This window comes from Bufo gargarizans, chromosome 8 (assembly GCF_014858855.1).
Source record: "Bufo gargarizans isolate SCDJY-AF-19 chromosome 8, ASM1485885v1, whole genome shotgun sequence".
In the NCBI taxonomy this organism is placed as follows: Eukaryota; Metazoa; Chordata; class Amphibia; order Anura; family Bufonidae; genus Bufo; species Bufo gargarizans.
Window position 1 is genome coordinate 26,040,566 of NC_058087.1, and position 17,797 is coordinate 26,058,362.

Consider the following 17,797-nt stretch of genomic DNA (forward strand, 5'->3'; position numbering starts at 1 on the left):
TGTTACATGTGCGCTTGGCAGCTGAAGACATCTGTGTTGGTCCCATGTTCATAAAAAAATAATCATATATGCAAATGAGCATCTAGGAGCAACGGGGGCGTTACCATTACACCGAGAGGTTCTGCTCTCTTTACAACAGCAGCTCCATCTGCTCTTTGATTGACAGGGTCAGGCACGATGACGTTTACACTGCCTGGCCCTGTCAAAGTGCAGAGGACGCGGCAGTTGCAGAGAGCAGAGCCTCTAGGTGCCATGGAAACACCCCCGTTGCTCCTAGAGGCTCATTTGCATATATTAAAACTTCCTTTTCCTCATAAATGCGGGCACATATGAACATGGGACCAATACAGATGCCTTCAGCTGCCAAGCACACATGCAACAGGTCAGCCGTTGTTATAGGGACAAATCTGCTGACAGATGCCCTTTAATTGGCAACATCTACAAACTGCGGATGAAAGACCGGGAGAAGCAACCGTGATCGGAGATAAAGTCGCGTCTGAATATAAATAAGTTATCTGAGGAGTTCCAAGCTGTAAGAGGGGCGCTCCGGGAGCACAGACTTATTAAACCAGGGGCACGCATGTGATGGAAGTATTAAACAGACATAGCCATTGGACGCTGAGCGGAAATCGCGGCCGTATGCAAATCCCTCCCGTCACAGGTCATGTGACTGTACAGAGCTACAATTCGGCAGGAGTAGAGCCTAATGGATCTATGTGCATCATATGGCCATCCCTAGAATAATACAGCCACTTACTCCCAGAATATCACATGGAAAGGCATTAAAGAGCTGGCATAAAAAATACTTGCACTTCCCATAAAATAACTCTGCCCTGTGCTGCCCCCTCTGTTGATCCTTCTGGAACACTGGGCGTTACTGCTCTCCTTGTCGATGGGGTGTGTCCCTACACACTGTCCAGTGAGTACATTGTCAAACGCACCTCATGGACAAGGAAAATTACAACGCTTGGTTGTAAATTTATTCATACATTTCCAGGAGGTATAACAGAGGAACAACCCAATGCAGAGGCCTAAGAAAAGATGTTCTAAAAGGGTACTGCAAGTATTTAGACATGCCAGGCGAACCGATGGGTCCTTTTTTTTTTTTCAAGTAGCAGCAAATGTTTTTTTTGGAGGACCCTGTGCCAAATGAAAAAAAAAAAAAAAAAAAAAAAACGCTTGAAAATGTTGCAGAGTTTACCCAAAATGGAGAGGAAAAAAAAATCCTGAACTCATACATGTTAGAACTTATTCTATCGAGTGCAGCGTCTGTAAAAGTATAAATCAGATGAGTTAGAGGATCCTAATTTCATGCACTGAGCTAAGCCGTATGAAAGTGATTAAAATAAAGAAACCCCCCCCCCCCCCCCCCCCAAACTGCAGCAAAGTGGCTCAAACAAACCAAACCCCACACAAACATCTGTCACTCGGCCCCTACATCTGCTGGGTAGAGTTCCCGTTCCAGGTATTGTTTTCATCCTCGTCGTCTTGCGTCCTTAACCTGTAGATTTTGCCTTCTTTCTTAAATTCGTCCGCTCGTTTTTCAAGTACCCTTTTCCGAACTGTTTCTCTGGAAGAGATGGAAAGTCAGAAGGTGTTGGTACACGAGGGATCAGCGCATGTTCAGATTTGGCGCAAGTCACCCGTACATACTAAATGGTAAAACACTGGGTAACACTGGCATGGAAAAGGACCTGGGAATTTTTGTGAACAGCAAACTAAGCAGTAAAAACCAATGTCAGGCAGCTGCTGCCAAGGCCAATAAGATAATGGGTTGCATCAAAAGGGGCATAGATGCCCGTGATGAGAACATAGTCCTACCACTGTACAAATCACTAGTCAGACCACACATGGAGGACTGTGTACAGTTCTGGGCTCCTGTGAACAAGGCAGACATAGCAGAGCTGGAGAGGGTCCAGAGGAGGGCACCTAAAGTAATACCTGGAATGGGGGGACTACAGTACCCTGAAAGATTATCAAAATTAGGGCTATTCACTTTAGAAAAAACTGACGACTGAGGGGAGATCTAATTACTATGTATAAATATATCAGGAGACAGTACAGAGATCTCTCCCATCATCTATTTATCCCCAGGACTGTGACGAGGGGACATCCTCTGCGTCTGGAGGAAAGAAGGTTTGTACACAAACATAGAAGAGGATTCTTTACGGTAAGAACAGTGAGACTATGGAACTCTCTGCCTGAGGAGGTGGTGATGGTGAGTACAATAAAGGAATTCAAGAGGAGCCTGGACGTATTTCTGGAGCGTAATAATATTACAGGCTATAGCTACTAGAGAGGGGTCGTTGATCCAGGGAGTTATTATTAAATGAATTCTTCAGCTTATTACAGTCAAGTGGATACCTAATAAGCGTGTGTGTATTTCATATCATATAATCATTTTGAGGATTTTTTTTATATGCAATAACATTTTTTAATCCCACTGAGATTACAGTTTTACACGTTTTCAGTATTTTACGCTTCCATAATGTATTACTATACTCCTGTATACAATATGATTTGGGTCACCTTAACGCAGCCTTCTGCTAGGGCAACAGGTAGTGCGTCCTTACAGCAGGCTGACTGTACGGAGAACCCCTGGGCCCTTCTTAAAATCTCAGGACTGACTGCACAGGTGTTCTCCAGTCCCTGTTCTTGTGGCTGGTAAACCAGATGGACACTTTGATGGTGTCATGGACATGCTTTTGGTGATGAAAGGATCATAAGTCTAGGTTCTCCCCTCACACTTACCTTTTTGGCTCTGAACTACTGGATGCAGAAGAGTTGTCGCTTTCCTGCTGTGTCTGGCCCGGGCGGCCTGTGTGCTGTGTTGGGGGTGGGCTGCTGAATAAGAAACTGCTCAGAAACCTCCAGACTGCAAGGAGGGGATATAAGAAAGTGCCCAAAAAGCCCCAGGCACCTCCATCTGATGAGGATTGCACTACGGCTCCAGCTGGCCTCCCGGCCTGTCGATAGAGCAAAGGCAGAAAAATGAATACAAACTATATTATATTAATTCATTTATAACAGATAGAGATATCCATGTATATATGTGAAGACACCCAGCAGACCTACCGGCAAGAGGACTATTGAGGCGCTGGGTGCAAGTTCTAAAGACAGTAAAGATTTCCCATAGTCCTCTTTGGTAAATTCTCTTCGGGGAAACATGGTTGCTAAGGAGAAATTGCCGTAAGCGTTTCCGACAGTCTGCAAGTAGAATAAATGCATCTTATTAGCGCTCATGCATTCACTGCCGCTTTGACCTTACTTTTAATGATCACCGTGACCTTGACCAGAACATGTGCTCATTAACAGAAAGTCCACAATTAAGACGCGTCAGGTTCAGTGATCCTTTCACAAAAAGGATGAGAAAAATTTGGTTTGTATCATGTATGTGAATGGAAAACCTTCATTGTTTTCTGTGAACTATTCTGAACAAACAAGCAAACTTAGGACCCGGTCTTTAATGTGTGGTCATCACTTTAGAAAACTCTAGTACTGCAGCTCCAGGAATTCAACTTTACATTGAGAAAAAAATATTTGGGGTTAAAATAAAAAATTGCTGAACGTTTCAGACTGCAATCTTCATTCATTTTCACACTCCCTAATATTCAGTTTAAAACCTGGATCTTGTCTCTTGTGGTGGACATACTGGATGTAAGCGCTGTATGTCCAGGATGCTGCTGTCTTCACTAGCTCCAATGTATCAGCACAACTCTGCTCCTGGACGGATTTCTCCTTCCAAAGCCCATGAGGGATCTGTTCTTATTGACATTCACTCATGCGCAGGACCGTGTGATTACCCCTTCACCTGCAGACTCTGCAGTGGGCACTCTATTCTTCCTCTCTACATATACAGACTATACGACTCTCCAAATGAAGATGTGTGCTCTGTGTGTTCAGGATCCTGCTGTCTTCACTAGCTCTCATGTATCAGCATAACTCTGTTCCTGGACTGATTTCTCCTTCTAAAGCCCATGAGGGATCTGTTCTTACCGACATTAACTAATGCTTAGGATCGTGCAATTTCCCCTTCCCCTGCAGATTCTGCAGTGCGTGCTCTACTCTCTACATATACACAAACGATGTGAATATACAAATAAAAGACAAAGTCTGAGTGTCCAGAATGCTGCGGCTGTTGTCTCCACTAGGTCTCCTGTATCAGCAAAATTCCATTCCTAGACTGATTTCTCCTTCTACAGCTCTTGAAGGATCTATTCTTAGTGACATTCACTCATGCTCAGGAGGGTTATGTCACGCTTAGGTGTGGGAGGGAAACACCACACCGAGAATAGGAGGGAACAGGGAATCAGGCCTGAGAACTAGGGAAGGAAGATGGACACCTTCTAGTGAAAACCCTAACCAAAATCTTGACTACCAGTATGAACAGACCCCAAAAATAGATGAGTTCATACGCAGGAATACCTAAAGTCCTATCAAGCCCTATAGGACCCTGGTACTAATGGCAGGAACGAGACTACCTGTTCCTCCAAAAAGGAAGGACGAACAGGAGTCTCCTTCAGGCCCAATACAAACAATAGGGAAATGCAACACAGAACCCAAACAAAATACAAAAGGGAAAGGAAAGACATAACTTCAAAGGAGCAATAGAAGCACCAGGAACTCAGCCGAGATCCAACCACGATCTATCCAAAAGGTCCAAACAGAAGCTATAAACTGCACAGCATTGTGGGAGAAGCAACTATAAATAGAGATGGTTAAATGACCCTAATAGCCACCAGAAACACCACAGACGTCATTCAATCCAAACGAAAAACATGTCAGATCAAACCATGAGTTGCCAGTCTCACCGATCTCCTGCCACCTGTCGCAGGAACATCCGTGACAGGTTATTCCCCTTCAGATTCTGCCCGGAGCGCTCTACTCTCTCTCTACAGATACACAGACTGTGTGATTGTCCCCCTGCAGACTGCATTGTGCGTGCTTTCTTCACTGTGTGATCTTCCCACCCTAAAGACTTGGATGCTTTCCCCATACACTCTTTGATCTGCTGTGAACATCCTCAGGGCCGCCGCCGCTGTGTGCTGTCCGCATCTTTTGGGGCCCCATTGAAATGAATGGGTCTACACCCATTCTGCAAAATAGCGGAACGGATGCAAACTCATTCATACAGCAGTCTGTATGAGCCCTTAGGCTGAGTTCACACTTCAGTTATTTGATCAGTTATTGTGAGCCAAATCCAGTAGTGAAACCTACTCAGAGATCAGGCATAATGGAAAGATCTGCACCTGTTCTGTATTTTTGACCCGCACCTAATTTTGGTTCACAATAACTGATGGAAATAACTGACCAAATAACTGAAGTGTGAACTCAGCCTTACTGAGATAGAACATAAGCAAGATCATCTAGTCTCCACTGACCTGTACGGCAAACTGTCGTGCTTCCTCCAGAGGGGCCTCTGATGAGAACTGGTTCATGAAGGAAGAGCCATCGGGCAGTTTGAATTGTATCCTGGCTACAGTCCTGAACAGAAGGACAGCACAATGTCATAGGCAGGCGTGAGGAGACAGCGGACTGCAGAGACCAGGGTCCAGCACTCACCTTCGTTCTTTCTGTGCCGCTTCCTTTTTGGCTTCCGCCGCCACCTGCCGCGCCTGTAGTTCGGCTGCCCTTATGGACTCTTGTTCTTCTTTAGACTTGGCAAATCGGGCGGCGCGATCAGCACGATCCTAGAAAACAATTACACTGAATGGAACCAGAAACATGAAACCGTTACCAACCGCTCCCAGAAGTACAATTCAATGAAGGAAAGGGGAAGGATCCAGATGTGGCGGAGAAGTCTTATCTACACGACCTCAATCAAGTAAAGAGAGGACGTCTCTGTATCACCTACAGCGGAGGCGAGCTATGGAAGACCATAGCATTGGAGCTGCCCAGGGCTAGTCTGGCTGTAAGCACTAGAAGCCCTGCCGTGTAAGTGAAGAACGAGGGTCATTAAGTCAAAGGTCATGTAAAGCAAGGGTCAATATTAATGATTACATACAGAATAACCTACATACAAAGCCGAGTAACCCAGAGTATTTCCATCACCTATATAATACTGATCTTGAGTGACAGCATTTATATAATTCCACAAGATTCAGAGCTAAAATCTGCCAGTATTCCTTGTGTACGCTCAGAGCTTGGTGTGGAGATTTGTATCCTAGGAAATATAGTCTTTATACCAGACACTGATCAGTAGTCTGATGTGGTAAAAACTAATAGCAGCCTGCATTATGAAAGCTCAGTAAAGTATTCAGGGGTGTGTCTGTCAACCATCTTTTAAACTACTTCCATTAGCAACCAGCAGAATAGTGAGTGCAGCTCTGGAGTATAATACAGGATGTAACTCCGGATCAGTACAGAATCAGTAATGTATGTACACAGTGACTGCACCAGCAGAATAGTGAGTGCAGCTCTGGAGTATAATACAGGATGTAACTCAGGATCAGTACAGGATAAGTAATGTAATGTATGTACACAGTGACTGCACCAGCAGAATAGTGAGTGCAGCTCTGCACTATGCAGCCAACCTGTGCAATCTGTTGTATAATCCGGTCTCTGGCAGCTTTGTCCTCGGCTTTCTCCCTGTTCCTCTCCTCCAGCACCCGTTTGGCCTGCACATCCTCCTGCTTTCTTTTATACTCCAGCATGTCTTTTCCCATTTTTCTCCTGCCAATTTCGCTCTTGATCTCTTTCTTCAGAAGACAAAAACAAAGAAAGGCTATTTCATCGTTTCACGCTAATCCGGGCAAACAGCACGGTTAAGGACGAAAGATAATTTTAATGTCACAGGATTAGCACTATGAGGCGGGGTTTACTTTGAAATCTAATAGTACTTAAAAAGTCATTGGATGCCTGTAAAGAGGTCTCACAGAAAAGCAGACAGAAGCGCCAGACCTTCCGCAGTAACACTAAACAGAACTGACACCGCCATCTGGGGATCGGTGCTCCAGCCATACGACAAACACCAAATTGTGCCTGTCGTACAATGGTGTACAAGGGGCCTACGAGGAGGAGGAAAACTAGAGAAGGGATAAGGGAGGGAGGAGAAGAGGACAGAAGAGTAACAGGCTACTTACCTCCTGCTCTTCCTTCTGTCTCTGCTCTGCCTTCATTTCCAGCTTTGCCATAACCCTATTATAAGGATATTACTGTCAATTCAGACCATCTCACGTCTCAGCGCCGCCAGTCAAGCAATAATATACAAACACCACATCAGCAGCCAAGAGCAATATACCCAAAACCTAAAAAAGTCCAACATATTCTCTCCAAAATAAAAATCGAAGCAGAATAATAACATGTACAAAGTGCTGTACAATGAAACATAGTAGCGTGTAGCGGAGCCTTCTTTGTATACTGTAGAGACCCCCCCACATGCTGCTCCCCTCTACCTATATGCAAGGCTCCAAAGCATCTCTCTGATGCCAAGACAGCCAACATGGAACTAGTGTGCCCTCTGGTGGCCATGTTGAAAGCTATTTCAATTAGCTGCTCTACAGTGAAGAGAGGATCACTATGCACCGATGTGGCTGAGAGTGACTGAGCATGTGCGTCCACCAGCACTCAGCTCATTAGGCGGACAAGCCCATCGCATGTTTCTCAGCAGTGATGAGCACTGAGGGGAAACTCTTATATGTTGCGACTCTGGATCAGTTGCCTTTTAGGGAACTGCCAAGTGGGCCCAGTGTCTATTTAAAGGGGTTGTCCGGGTTCAGAGCTGAACCCGGACATACCCTTATTTTCACCCCGGCAGCCCCCCTGAGCCTAGCATCGGAGCATCTCATGCTCCGATGCGCTCCCGTGCCCTGCACTAGATCGCGCAGGGCACAGGCTCTTGTGTTTTCAATAACACACTGCCGGGCGGTAACTTCCGCCCAGCAGTGTGTTCGGTGACGTCACCGGCTCTGAGGGGCGGGCTTTAGCTCTGCCCTAGCCGTTTTACTGGCTAGGGCAGAGCCAAATCCCGCCCATCAGTGCCGGTGACGTCACCGGGCTGCCCGTCAGCCCCATAGAGAGCCCCGGTACGTCACCGGAACTCTGAAAAATGCCTTTGCCCTGCGCGATTTAGCGCAGGGCAAAGGAGAGCATCGGAGCATGAACTGCTCCGATGCTCATGTCAGGGGGGCTGCCGGGGTGAAAATGGAGGTATGTCCAGGTTCAGCTCTGAACCTGGACAACCCCTTTAAAGGGTTTGTGCGGGATTAGAAAAACATTTAAAAAAAACAGCATGAACTGTCCATGGGTTGTGTCTGGTGTTGGTCGTCAGCTTCATTTGAGTCAACTGGGTAGAGTTGCAATACCGCAAACAACCTGTGGACTGGGTGAAGCAGTTTTTTGCAGCCATGTTTTTCTGATCCTGGACAACCCCTTTAAGGCTGGAAACATGCAGTTTTTTTCATTACAAAGTCAGGAAACAATTAAAAAAAAAGGATAACTGGCTTTGGCTCACATGTGATTCCAGGAAAAAAATAAATAAAAATCTGTTATAACTAGTGCAGGGTTAGAAGTAGCAGGAGTGACTTGACCCCTCAGGTACTGCGTCTTTGTCATCTGGTTACCTTCTAATAACATAATATAAAGTAATATAAAGCCAACCTCTCCATTTTCTCCGCTATTTCTTCAGAAGTTTCTCTCGCGCCTTCGACAACCTCGTTTGATTCCTCTGTGGGCGAGTTGTCGCTTTGTGCTGGGAGAGAAGTAAAATATATTTGCTTACACTGAATGCAGAGTTACACAAAGTACTAACAGGGTGATGCACCAAGAATATAACCTGGGGTGGTCTCTGGTGATGCGGATGAGGTCTCTACAGGGGGCGATTCCATGGATGGGCTCTCAGATACAGGGCATGTCGTCTCTGGAGAACCAACGGGTACGTCTGTGTCTGCTGGTAACTGGTCGTTCTTCCCTGTGTGCATCTGGCAGGAAGATTGTAAGATAACTATCCAACAGAAAACCAATAATGATGATCTACTCCACTAATCCGTGCAATATCCAGGCGTGCAAACAAGACTCTTGATTTATGTGCAGGGGCAAGGATCACATGAGTCATGTATGCGGCGACACCACGGCAAGGAACACATGAGTCATGTATGCAACAATACCACTGCAAGGATCACATGAGTCATGTATGCGGCGACACCACGGCAAGGATCACATGAGTCATGTATGCGGCGACACCACGGCAAGGATCACATGAGTCATGTATGCGGCGACACCACGGCAAGGATCACATGAGTCATGTATGCGGCGACACCACGGCAAGGATCACACGAGTCATGTATGCGGCGACACCACGGCAAGGATCACACGAGTCATGTATGCGGCGACACCACGGCAAGGATCACACGAGTCATGTATGCGGCGACACCACGGCAAGGATCACATGAGTCATGTATGCGGCGACACCACGGCAAGGATCACACGAGTCATGTATGCGGCGACACCACGGCAAGGATCACACGAGTCATGTATGCGGCGACACCACGGCAAGGATCACACGAGTCATGTATGCGGCGACACCACGGCAAGGATCACATGAGTCATGTATGCAGCGACACCACGGCAAGGATCACATGAGTCATGTATGCGGCGACACCACGGCAAGGATCACACGAGTCATGTATGCGGCGACACCACGGCAAGGATCACATGAGTCATGTATGCGGCGACACCACGGCAAGGATCACACGAGTCATGTATGCGGCGACACCACGGCAAGGAACACATGAGTCATGTATGCGGCGACACCACTGCAAGGAACACATGACTCATGTATGCAACAATATCACTGCAAGGAACATGAGTCTTGTATACAGCGATACCACTGCAGGGATCACATGAGTCATGTATGAAGTGACACCGCTGCAAGGATTCACATGAGTCATGTATGCAACAATATCACTGCAAGGAACATGAGTCTTGTATACAGCGATACCACTGCAGGGATCACGAGTCATGTATGCGGCGATACCAATGCAGGGGTCACATGTTGGTTTAGTGACAGCATTCCTTTAAAAAAAAGAAGGCACACGGAGGAAAAAAATCCACTATGTACATTTTCAAGCCCCTACTCATCCAGATTTTGCAGACGAAGTTACAAAACTAAGTTACACAGTGTGGATATGGAGTCTGAACATCAAAGAGGTGTTTCACCTAAATGTCGCAGTGAATGCTCGCAGTGCACCTTAAAGGGCTTGCATGTAATTAGAAAAACATGGCTGCTTTCTTCTATGGGTTTTGTCAGGTGTTGCGGCTCACTCCATTGAAATGAATAGAACTGAGCTCCGCCACACTGAATGCATCTACAGACTCCTACACATTGGAAGGAACATCTGTAAAACAAGTGAAAAAGCAGGGAGGAAAAAAGGAACTCTAAGTAAAAATCACTGATTGTGGAAGAAAATATAGAGGCTTTGTGACGCGGCACAGACTCCTGGCTCATCTATCACAGATCAGACATGTCGGAGGCTGGAGACGGCGCTCAGCACCTGCTTCACTTTGGTGATCTTTGCTATTAATTCTTCGGCTGATATACTGCCCGCAATGACTTCTAAAGGAATCCCATTCTCTCCGATGAAGAAGCTGGACGGGATACAAACCACAGGATCTGGGATGGCACTTGTAAAGGACCAACAACTGATAGACAAGTGTCATTTCATTATTCGGGATCAGCAGCCCAGCTCAAATTTCTAGAATGACCTTACTAACCAGCCTTTTACAGTTTATATATTCATGTTGTTTTGAAAATCAACACTGAATTACTTCTCCTGTACTGATCCCGAGTTAGATCCTGTATCATACTCCAGAGCTGCACTCACAATTCTGCTGGTTAAGTCACTGTGTACATACATTACATTACTTATCCTGTACTGATCCTGAGCTACATCCTGTATAATACTCCAGAGCTGCACTCACTATTCTGCTGGTGGAGTCACTGGGTACATACATTACATTTTGCTGGAGGAGAGGAACAGGGAGAAAGCCGAGGACAAAGCTGCCAGAGACCGGAATATACAACAGATTGCACAGGTTGGCTGCATAGTGCAGAGCTGCACTCACTATTCTGCTGGTGCAGTCACTGTGTACATACATTACTTATCCTGTACTGATCCTCAGTCTCATCCTGTATTAAACTCCAGAGCTGCACTCACTATTCTGCTGGTGCAGTCACTGTGTACATACATTACTTATCCTGTACTGATCCTCAGTCTCATCCTGTATTAAACTCCAGAGCTGCACTCACTATTCTGCTGGTGCAGTCACTGTGTACATACAGTGGAGGAAATAATTATTTGACCCCTCACTGATTTTGTAAGTTTGTCCAATGACAAAGAAATGAAAAGTCTCAGAACAGTATCATTTCAATGGTAGGTTTATTGTAACAGTGGCAGATAGCACATCAAAAGGAAAATCGAAAAAATAACTTTAAATAAAAGATAGCAACTGATTTGCATTTCATTGAGTGAAATAAGTATTTGAACCCTCTAACAAAAAAAGACTTAATACTTGGTGGAAAAACCCTTGTTTGCAAGCACAGAGGTCAAACGTTTCTTGTAATTGATGACCAAGTTTGCGCACATTTTAGGAGGAATGTTGGTCCACTCCTCTTTGCAGATCATCTCTAAATCCCTAAGGTTTCGAGGCTGTCTCTGTGCAACTCTGAGCTTGAGCTCCCTCCATAGGTTTTCGATTGGATTAAGGTCCGGAGACTGACTAGGCCACTCCATGACCTTAATGTGCTTCTTCTTGAGCCACTCCTTTGTTGCCTTTGCTGTATGTTTTGGGTCATTGTCGTGCTGGAACACCCATCCACGACCCATTTTCAGTTTCCTGGCAGAGGGAAGGAGGTTGTCGCTCAGGATTTCACGATACATGGCTCCGTCCATTTTCCCGTTTATGCGAATAAGTTGTCCTGTGCCCTTAGCAGAAAAACACCCCCAAAGCAAAATGTTTCCACCCCCATGCTTGACGGTGGGGACGGTGTTTTGGGGGTCATAGGCAGCATTTTTCTTCCTCCAAACACAGCGAGTTGAGTTAATGCCAAAGAGCTCTATTTTGGTCTCATCAGACCACAGCACCTTCTCCCAGTCACTCTCTGAATCATTCAGGTGTTCATTGGCAAACTTCAGACGGGCCTGCACATGTGCCTTCCTGAGCAGGGGGACCTTGCGAGCCCTGCAGGATTTTAATCCATTGCGGTGTAATGTGTTTCCAATGGTTTTCTTGGTGACTGTGGTCCCTGCTAATTTGAGGTCATTAACTAACTCCTCCCGTGTAGTTCTAGGATGCTTTTTCACCTTTCTCAGAACCATTGACACCCCACGAGGTGAGATCTTGCGTGGAGCCCCAGAGCGAGGTCGATTGATGGTCATTTTGTGCTCCTTCCATTTTCGAACAATCGCACCAACAGTTGTCACCTTCTCTCCCAGCTTCTTGCTAATGGTTTTGTAGCCCATTCCAGCCTTGTGCAGGTCTACAATTTTGTCTCTGACATCCTTGGACAGCTCTTTGGTCTTTCCCATGTTGGAGAGTTTGGAGTCTGCTTGATTGATTGATTCTGTAGACAGGTGTCTTTTATACAGGTGACTAGTTAAGACAGGTGTCCTTAATGAGGGTGACTAATTGAGTAGAAGTGTCTAACCACTCTGTGGGAGCCAGAACTCTTAAAGGGTTTCTACCACTTGCATATCACATATTTGGTGATCAGACACTAGCGATCCGCTAGTGTCTGATGTAGCTTACAAGCTAATTATTACCTTAATCCGTTCGGCCCATACCTCAAAAAAAGCACTTATATCTTTATGCAAATGAGCCTCTAGGTGCTATGCAGGCGTTTTTCCAGCACCTAGAGGCTCCGTCTACCTTGCAGTTTGCCGCCCAGCGCCTCGTTCCAGCACGCCCATCTCTTACCGTATTCGATCCTCCCCCTGCTTCAGCCTTCAGAAATCCCGCGCCTGCGCCGTTCGTCGCGGCATTCGGAGGCATTCGGCGCAGGCGCAGTCAATGTCTGACCGCTCCGTGCTCAGACATTTCCACTGCGCCTGCGTCGATGTCATCGGCGCAGGCGCAGTGGAAATGTCTGAGCACGGAGCGGTCAGACATTGACTGCGCCTGCGCCGAATGCCGCGACGAACGGCACAGGCGCGAGATTTCGGAAGGCTGAAGCAGGGGGAGGATCGAATACAGTTAGAGATGGGCGTGCTGGAGCGAGGCGATGGGCGGCAAACTGCAAGGTAGACGGAGCCTCTAGGTGCTGGAAAAACGCCTGCATAGCACCTAGAGGCTCATTTGCATAAAGATATAAGTGCTTTTTTTGAGGTATGGGCCGAACGGATTAAGGTAATAATTAGCTTGTAAGCTACATCAGACACTAGCGGATCGCTAGTGTCTGATCACCAAATATGTGATATGCAAGTGGTAGAAACCCTTTAATGGTTGGTAGGGGTTCAAATACTTATTTCACTCAATGAAATGCAAATCAGTTGCTATCTTTTATTTAAAGTTATTTTTTCGATTTTCCTTTTGATGTGCTATCTGCCACTGTTACAGTAAACCTACCATTGAAATGATACTGTTCTGAGACTTTTCATTTCTTTGTCATTGGACAAACTTACAAAATCAGTGAGGGGTCAAATAATTATTTCCTCCACTGTACATTACATTACTTATCCTGTACTGATCCTGAGCTACATCCTGTATAATACTCCAGAGCTGCACTCACTATTCAGCTGGTGGAGTCACTGCGTACATACATTACATTTTGCTGGAATGCCAAGGAGAATACACAGCCTAAAATAACACATAAAAGGATACAGATCTGGGAAAACTGGAGACAGGTTTCACTGCAAGGAAAAAAAAAATTGTTTAATTATAAAGCAATAATAATTTTGTTATTAGACGTGCACCCAGAAATCATTTAAACCCCCCCCCCCCCCATACTGGATGACATATCACAGACGTGTACCGCTTGTAGATTTTCTTTCCCTGAACATGTGGAGGGGACAGAAGAGCAGATGAATAAATTATTTAACAAACCTCTTACTGTCGATCCTGATGGCGACAAAGCCCTGAGCTGCTGCCCGCTCCACCTCTTCATCCCCCCAGCTCTCTGCCATGCGAATGGACTGCTCATCATCCCCTGAAACAAGAGACCACGTTAGTGTCGCCTACAATATGCTTCTGCATATGGGCCACAAAAAAATAAAAATAAAGACATGAAAAACAAATATATGCATTTGTGAGCATGACCCCCCCTGCTTCCCTGTGGGTATTGAAAACTCCCAGAAAACCCTTTTAAAATTGAAAATAAATAAATAAAAATCACAATAATTATAAGGCCCGGCTTGGGGAAACTGGGCGACTACTAACATGGCTGCCTGTCCTAGCTTCTACGGGGGTGCTATTCACTCATAGTATCCTAAACCAATGTAAGTTCTGGTACATGGTTCTGATGGGCCATAACTGTACTATCACTGGGGTTCTGACCAAAGGACCCCCTAACGATCACTGGAAGGATAGACTTGAAGGTGGCTAGGCTGCACAATGCGATGGACCCTGCGGTTATAGCACATCCCCACTACTAGGAATATACGAGGTGGCCGGCTGTGGGACGGAGAAGGCCATAACGCTAGCCACCCAGCTCTCCTAGGAGCTGAGATAAGCACCCAGTGGGGCAGAAGTTTTACCAACTGGAGAGAAGACCACCCAAGATTTATATGGTAACCGCCGTATTTCGCTCCTTTAAGATTCCGTTTAAGCTTCATTTACGTTACAGTCACCACTCGCCATACGTGTTCACACTCCGCACGTGTCCATTCAACCAACGGACGCCACGAGTGTGTCCTTACGCCGAGTCAGCATACAGCAGCGCACTTTGCTATGTGTTATTCCATACAGAGGCATCCTGTAAAAAACGTACACTGCACCGTATACGTCTCCTTTACCTATGGCGACAGACGGCCGGCTATAGGGGGGCATCCGCGGAAGGTACCGGTCGCCGTAAATCATCAGACTGCAGAAATCTTGATTTGAGTTCACCATGTGAATAAGCTGTAATATCGCCCCCACCTGTCACTCTATAACTTCCAGCCAATCACACATCCCGCCATGCTGACGGTTTCCATTTGCCATCTCCCCCACCACGTTGCGGATCTTGTTCCCCCCATCCTTGAGGACTACTCCTGCAGCCGTCATTTCATTGGCTGGTTGCAGTCGCCATCCATCACGCTTCTCCCACTTATTAGGCCTCTTTCACACTTGCATTGTCCGGATCCGGCGTGTACTCCACTTGCCGGAATTACACGCCGGATCCGGAAAAACGCAAGTGAACTGAAAGCATTTGAAGACGGATCCGTCTTCAAAATGCTTTCAGTGTTACTATGGCAGCCAGGACGCTATTAAAGTCCTGGTTGCCATAGTAGTAGTGGGGAGCGGGGAGCAGTATACTTACAGTCCGTGCGGCTCCCGGGGCGCTCCAGAATGACGTCAGAGCGCCCCATGCGCATGGATGACGTGCCATGTGATCACGTGATCCATGCGCTTGGGGCGCCCTGACGTCACTCTGGAGCGCCCCGGGAGCCGCACGGACGGTAAGTATGCTGCTCCCCCGCTCCCCACTACACTTTACCATGGCTGCCAGGACTTTAGCGTCCTGGCAGCCATGGTAACCATTCAGAAAAAGCTAAACGTCGGATCCGGTAATGCGCCGAAACGACGTTTAGCTTAAGGCCGGATCCGGATCAATGCCTTTCAATGGGCATTCATTCCGGATCCGGCCTTGCGGCAAGTGTTCAGGATTTTTGGCCGGAGCAAAAGGCGCAGCATGCTGCGGTATTTTCTACGGCCAAAAAACGTTCCGGTCCGGAACTGAAGACATCCTGATGCATCCTGAACGGATTTCACTCCATTCAGAATGCATTAGGATAAAACTGATCAGGATTCTTCCGGCATAGAGCCCCGACGACGGAACTCTATGCCGGAACAGAAGAACGCAAGTGTGAAAGAGCCCTTAGTCCAGTTAAAGTTGCGGCCCCCTCCGGTGGTCACCCAACCTCTAGCCCCTATTATTAGTCCTGTCATTCCACTCTTATTATTCATCCTTTCACTCTATATAACTTCCAGCCAATCACACATCGCGCCATGCTGACGGTTTCCATTTGCCATCTCCCCCACCACATTGCGGATCTTGCCGCCGCCCCACCCCCATTAGTCACCTTGTCCTACCATCTACCCCTGTCCTACCCCTGCAGCCGTCACTTTTCATTAGCTGGTCGCAGTCTCCGTCCATCACGCTTCTCCCGCCTCCGCCTGATTAGTCCAGTTGAAGGTGCTGCCCCCTCCGGTCTGTCCTGTGGCGGTCACCCCACCTCTAGTCGCAGTCGCCGCCCCTATTATTCATCCTTTCACTCTATAACTTCCAGCCAATCACACATCCCACCATGCTGACGGTTTCCAATCGCTGACCACCAGCAGACTGTCCCATCGCCCTCTAGGCCTTCATTAGCCAGACACAGTCGCCGTCCATCGCACTTCGTCTGAAGCCTTCGCCCCCTACGTCCTGTGGAGGACACCCCACCAGTGGTCACACTCCCTGCCCCTATTAACCCTTGGCTTGTCAGAGACCTGGTCACTCGAGCAGTTGTCAGTCCTCACTCCCTAGGGCAGCTGTCACTGGGCCTGCCCTGTGTCACCTCCTCACACACAGCATCTGCCCGGAGCCCCATAGACCAGCACGGAGCCCCTGCCGCCAGCGCTCCTCACCGGCCACAAACACGACAAACACGGAGCTCCGCTGCTTGGCCTCGGCTATGGCCTCCGGGATGGATCCCTGGAACCAGAACATGTCCCCGGCCTGGAGTAATTCCCCTGCCTGCCTCCTGTCACTGCGATCCGGACATACAGCGATGACGAAGCGCAGAACCACCAATGACGTCGCATACGTCACCACGCACGACGCTCAATGCCCCAAACCACGCCCCTACCGAGGGCGTTAGCCATGACGAAGCCACGCCCTGGAAGGCGTGCTCCTTACTCCTGACGGAGTTCTTAGTGTTGTCATGGTAACAGATGCAGCCTTGCTTGGCTTGGCACGGCACGTCTCCTGAGCAAGGGTCACCGCAGCCGGCAGCCATGAGCGTCTGTCACCTACTTTCTCTCTGGCTGGTGCTTCTTAAAGGGGTTGTCAAGACGAATAAATTATCTTTAAAAAGGGCTTAGAATGGTGTAAAATAATTAAATAAGTCACAACTCACAACTTTGCAAAACTTTGCTGCTTGCCACGCCTGACTGACTACAATTAGTCGCCATTTGGTCAGCGCATGGAAGCCGTGGTCGCGGTTAGGCACTACGGTTGCCTTTATGACCATTTTCTTTGTGATGGTCTCAGATTCCTTTTAATGGGGGCATTCTGGCTCTGCTTACATACAAAAACTTTTTGGGCGCCTAAAAAACTTTAGCTGGACGCAATTTTTGAACGTTGGTGCCAGTGCTTAACCCCTTAGCGCAGAACGCCGTACATGTACGGCGGGGGATGCATTGCCAGAATGCATTCCGCCTTACATGTACGGCAGGATGATCGGGCGGGCACCGGAGCGGTGCGCACCCGATCACTGCAGGGGTCCGGCAGTCCCTGGTAGCCGGGCCCCTGCTGTATCCGCCGGCATCGCTGTTTACAGCGATGCCGGCGGATTAACCCTTTCTATGCCGCGGTCCGCGCGGACCGCGACATAGAAGTTGTTTGCGGCAGGTGAGTGATCGCATCGAGTCCCCGCGCTGCTGTGGCGGGAACCCGATGCGT

At 47.5% G+C, this 17,797-nt stretch overlaps 1 protein-coding gene across 1 annotated transcript; it reads right to left on the reverse strand.

Annotated features, from left to right (window-relative positions):
• Positions 1–1,138: 1,138 nt before the first annotated feature.
• Positions 1,139–16,929, reverse strand: UBXN4 (UBX domain protein 4). The gene is made up of 13 exons (XM_044304162.1): positions 16,762–16,929; positions 14,038–14,140; positions 13,816–13,844; positions 10,491–10,609; positions 8,774–8,918; positions 8,599–8,689; positions 7,083–7,137; positions 6,534–6,698; positions 5,563–5,690; positions 5,382–5,484; positions 3,076–3,207; positions 2,752–2,966; positions 1,139–1,570 (listed from the first exon to the last, which is right to left on the reverse strand). The coding sequence occupies exons 1-13, from the start codon at positions 16,841–16,843 to the stop codon at positions 1,435–1,437; spliced, it is 1,503 nt and encodes a 500-aa protein (XP_044160097.1). The 5' UTR covers positions 16,844–16,929; the 3' UTR covers positions 1,139–1,434.
• Between the last annotated feature and the right edge of the window lie 868 nt (positions 16,930–17,797).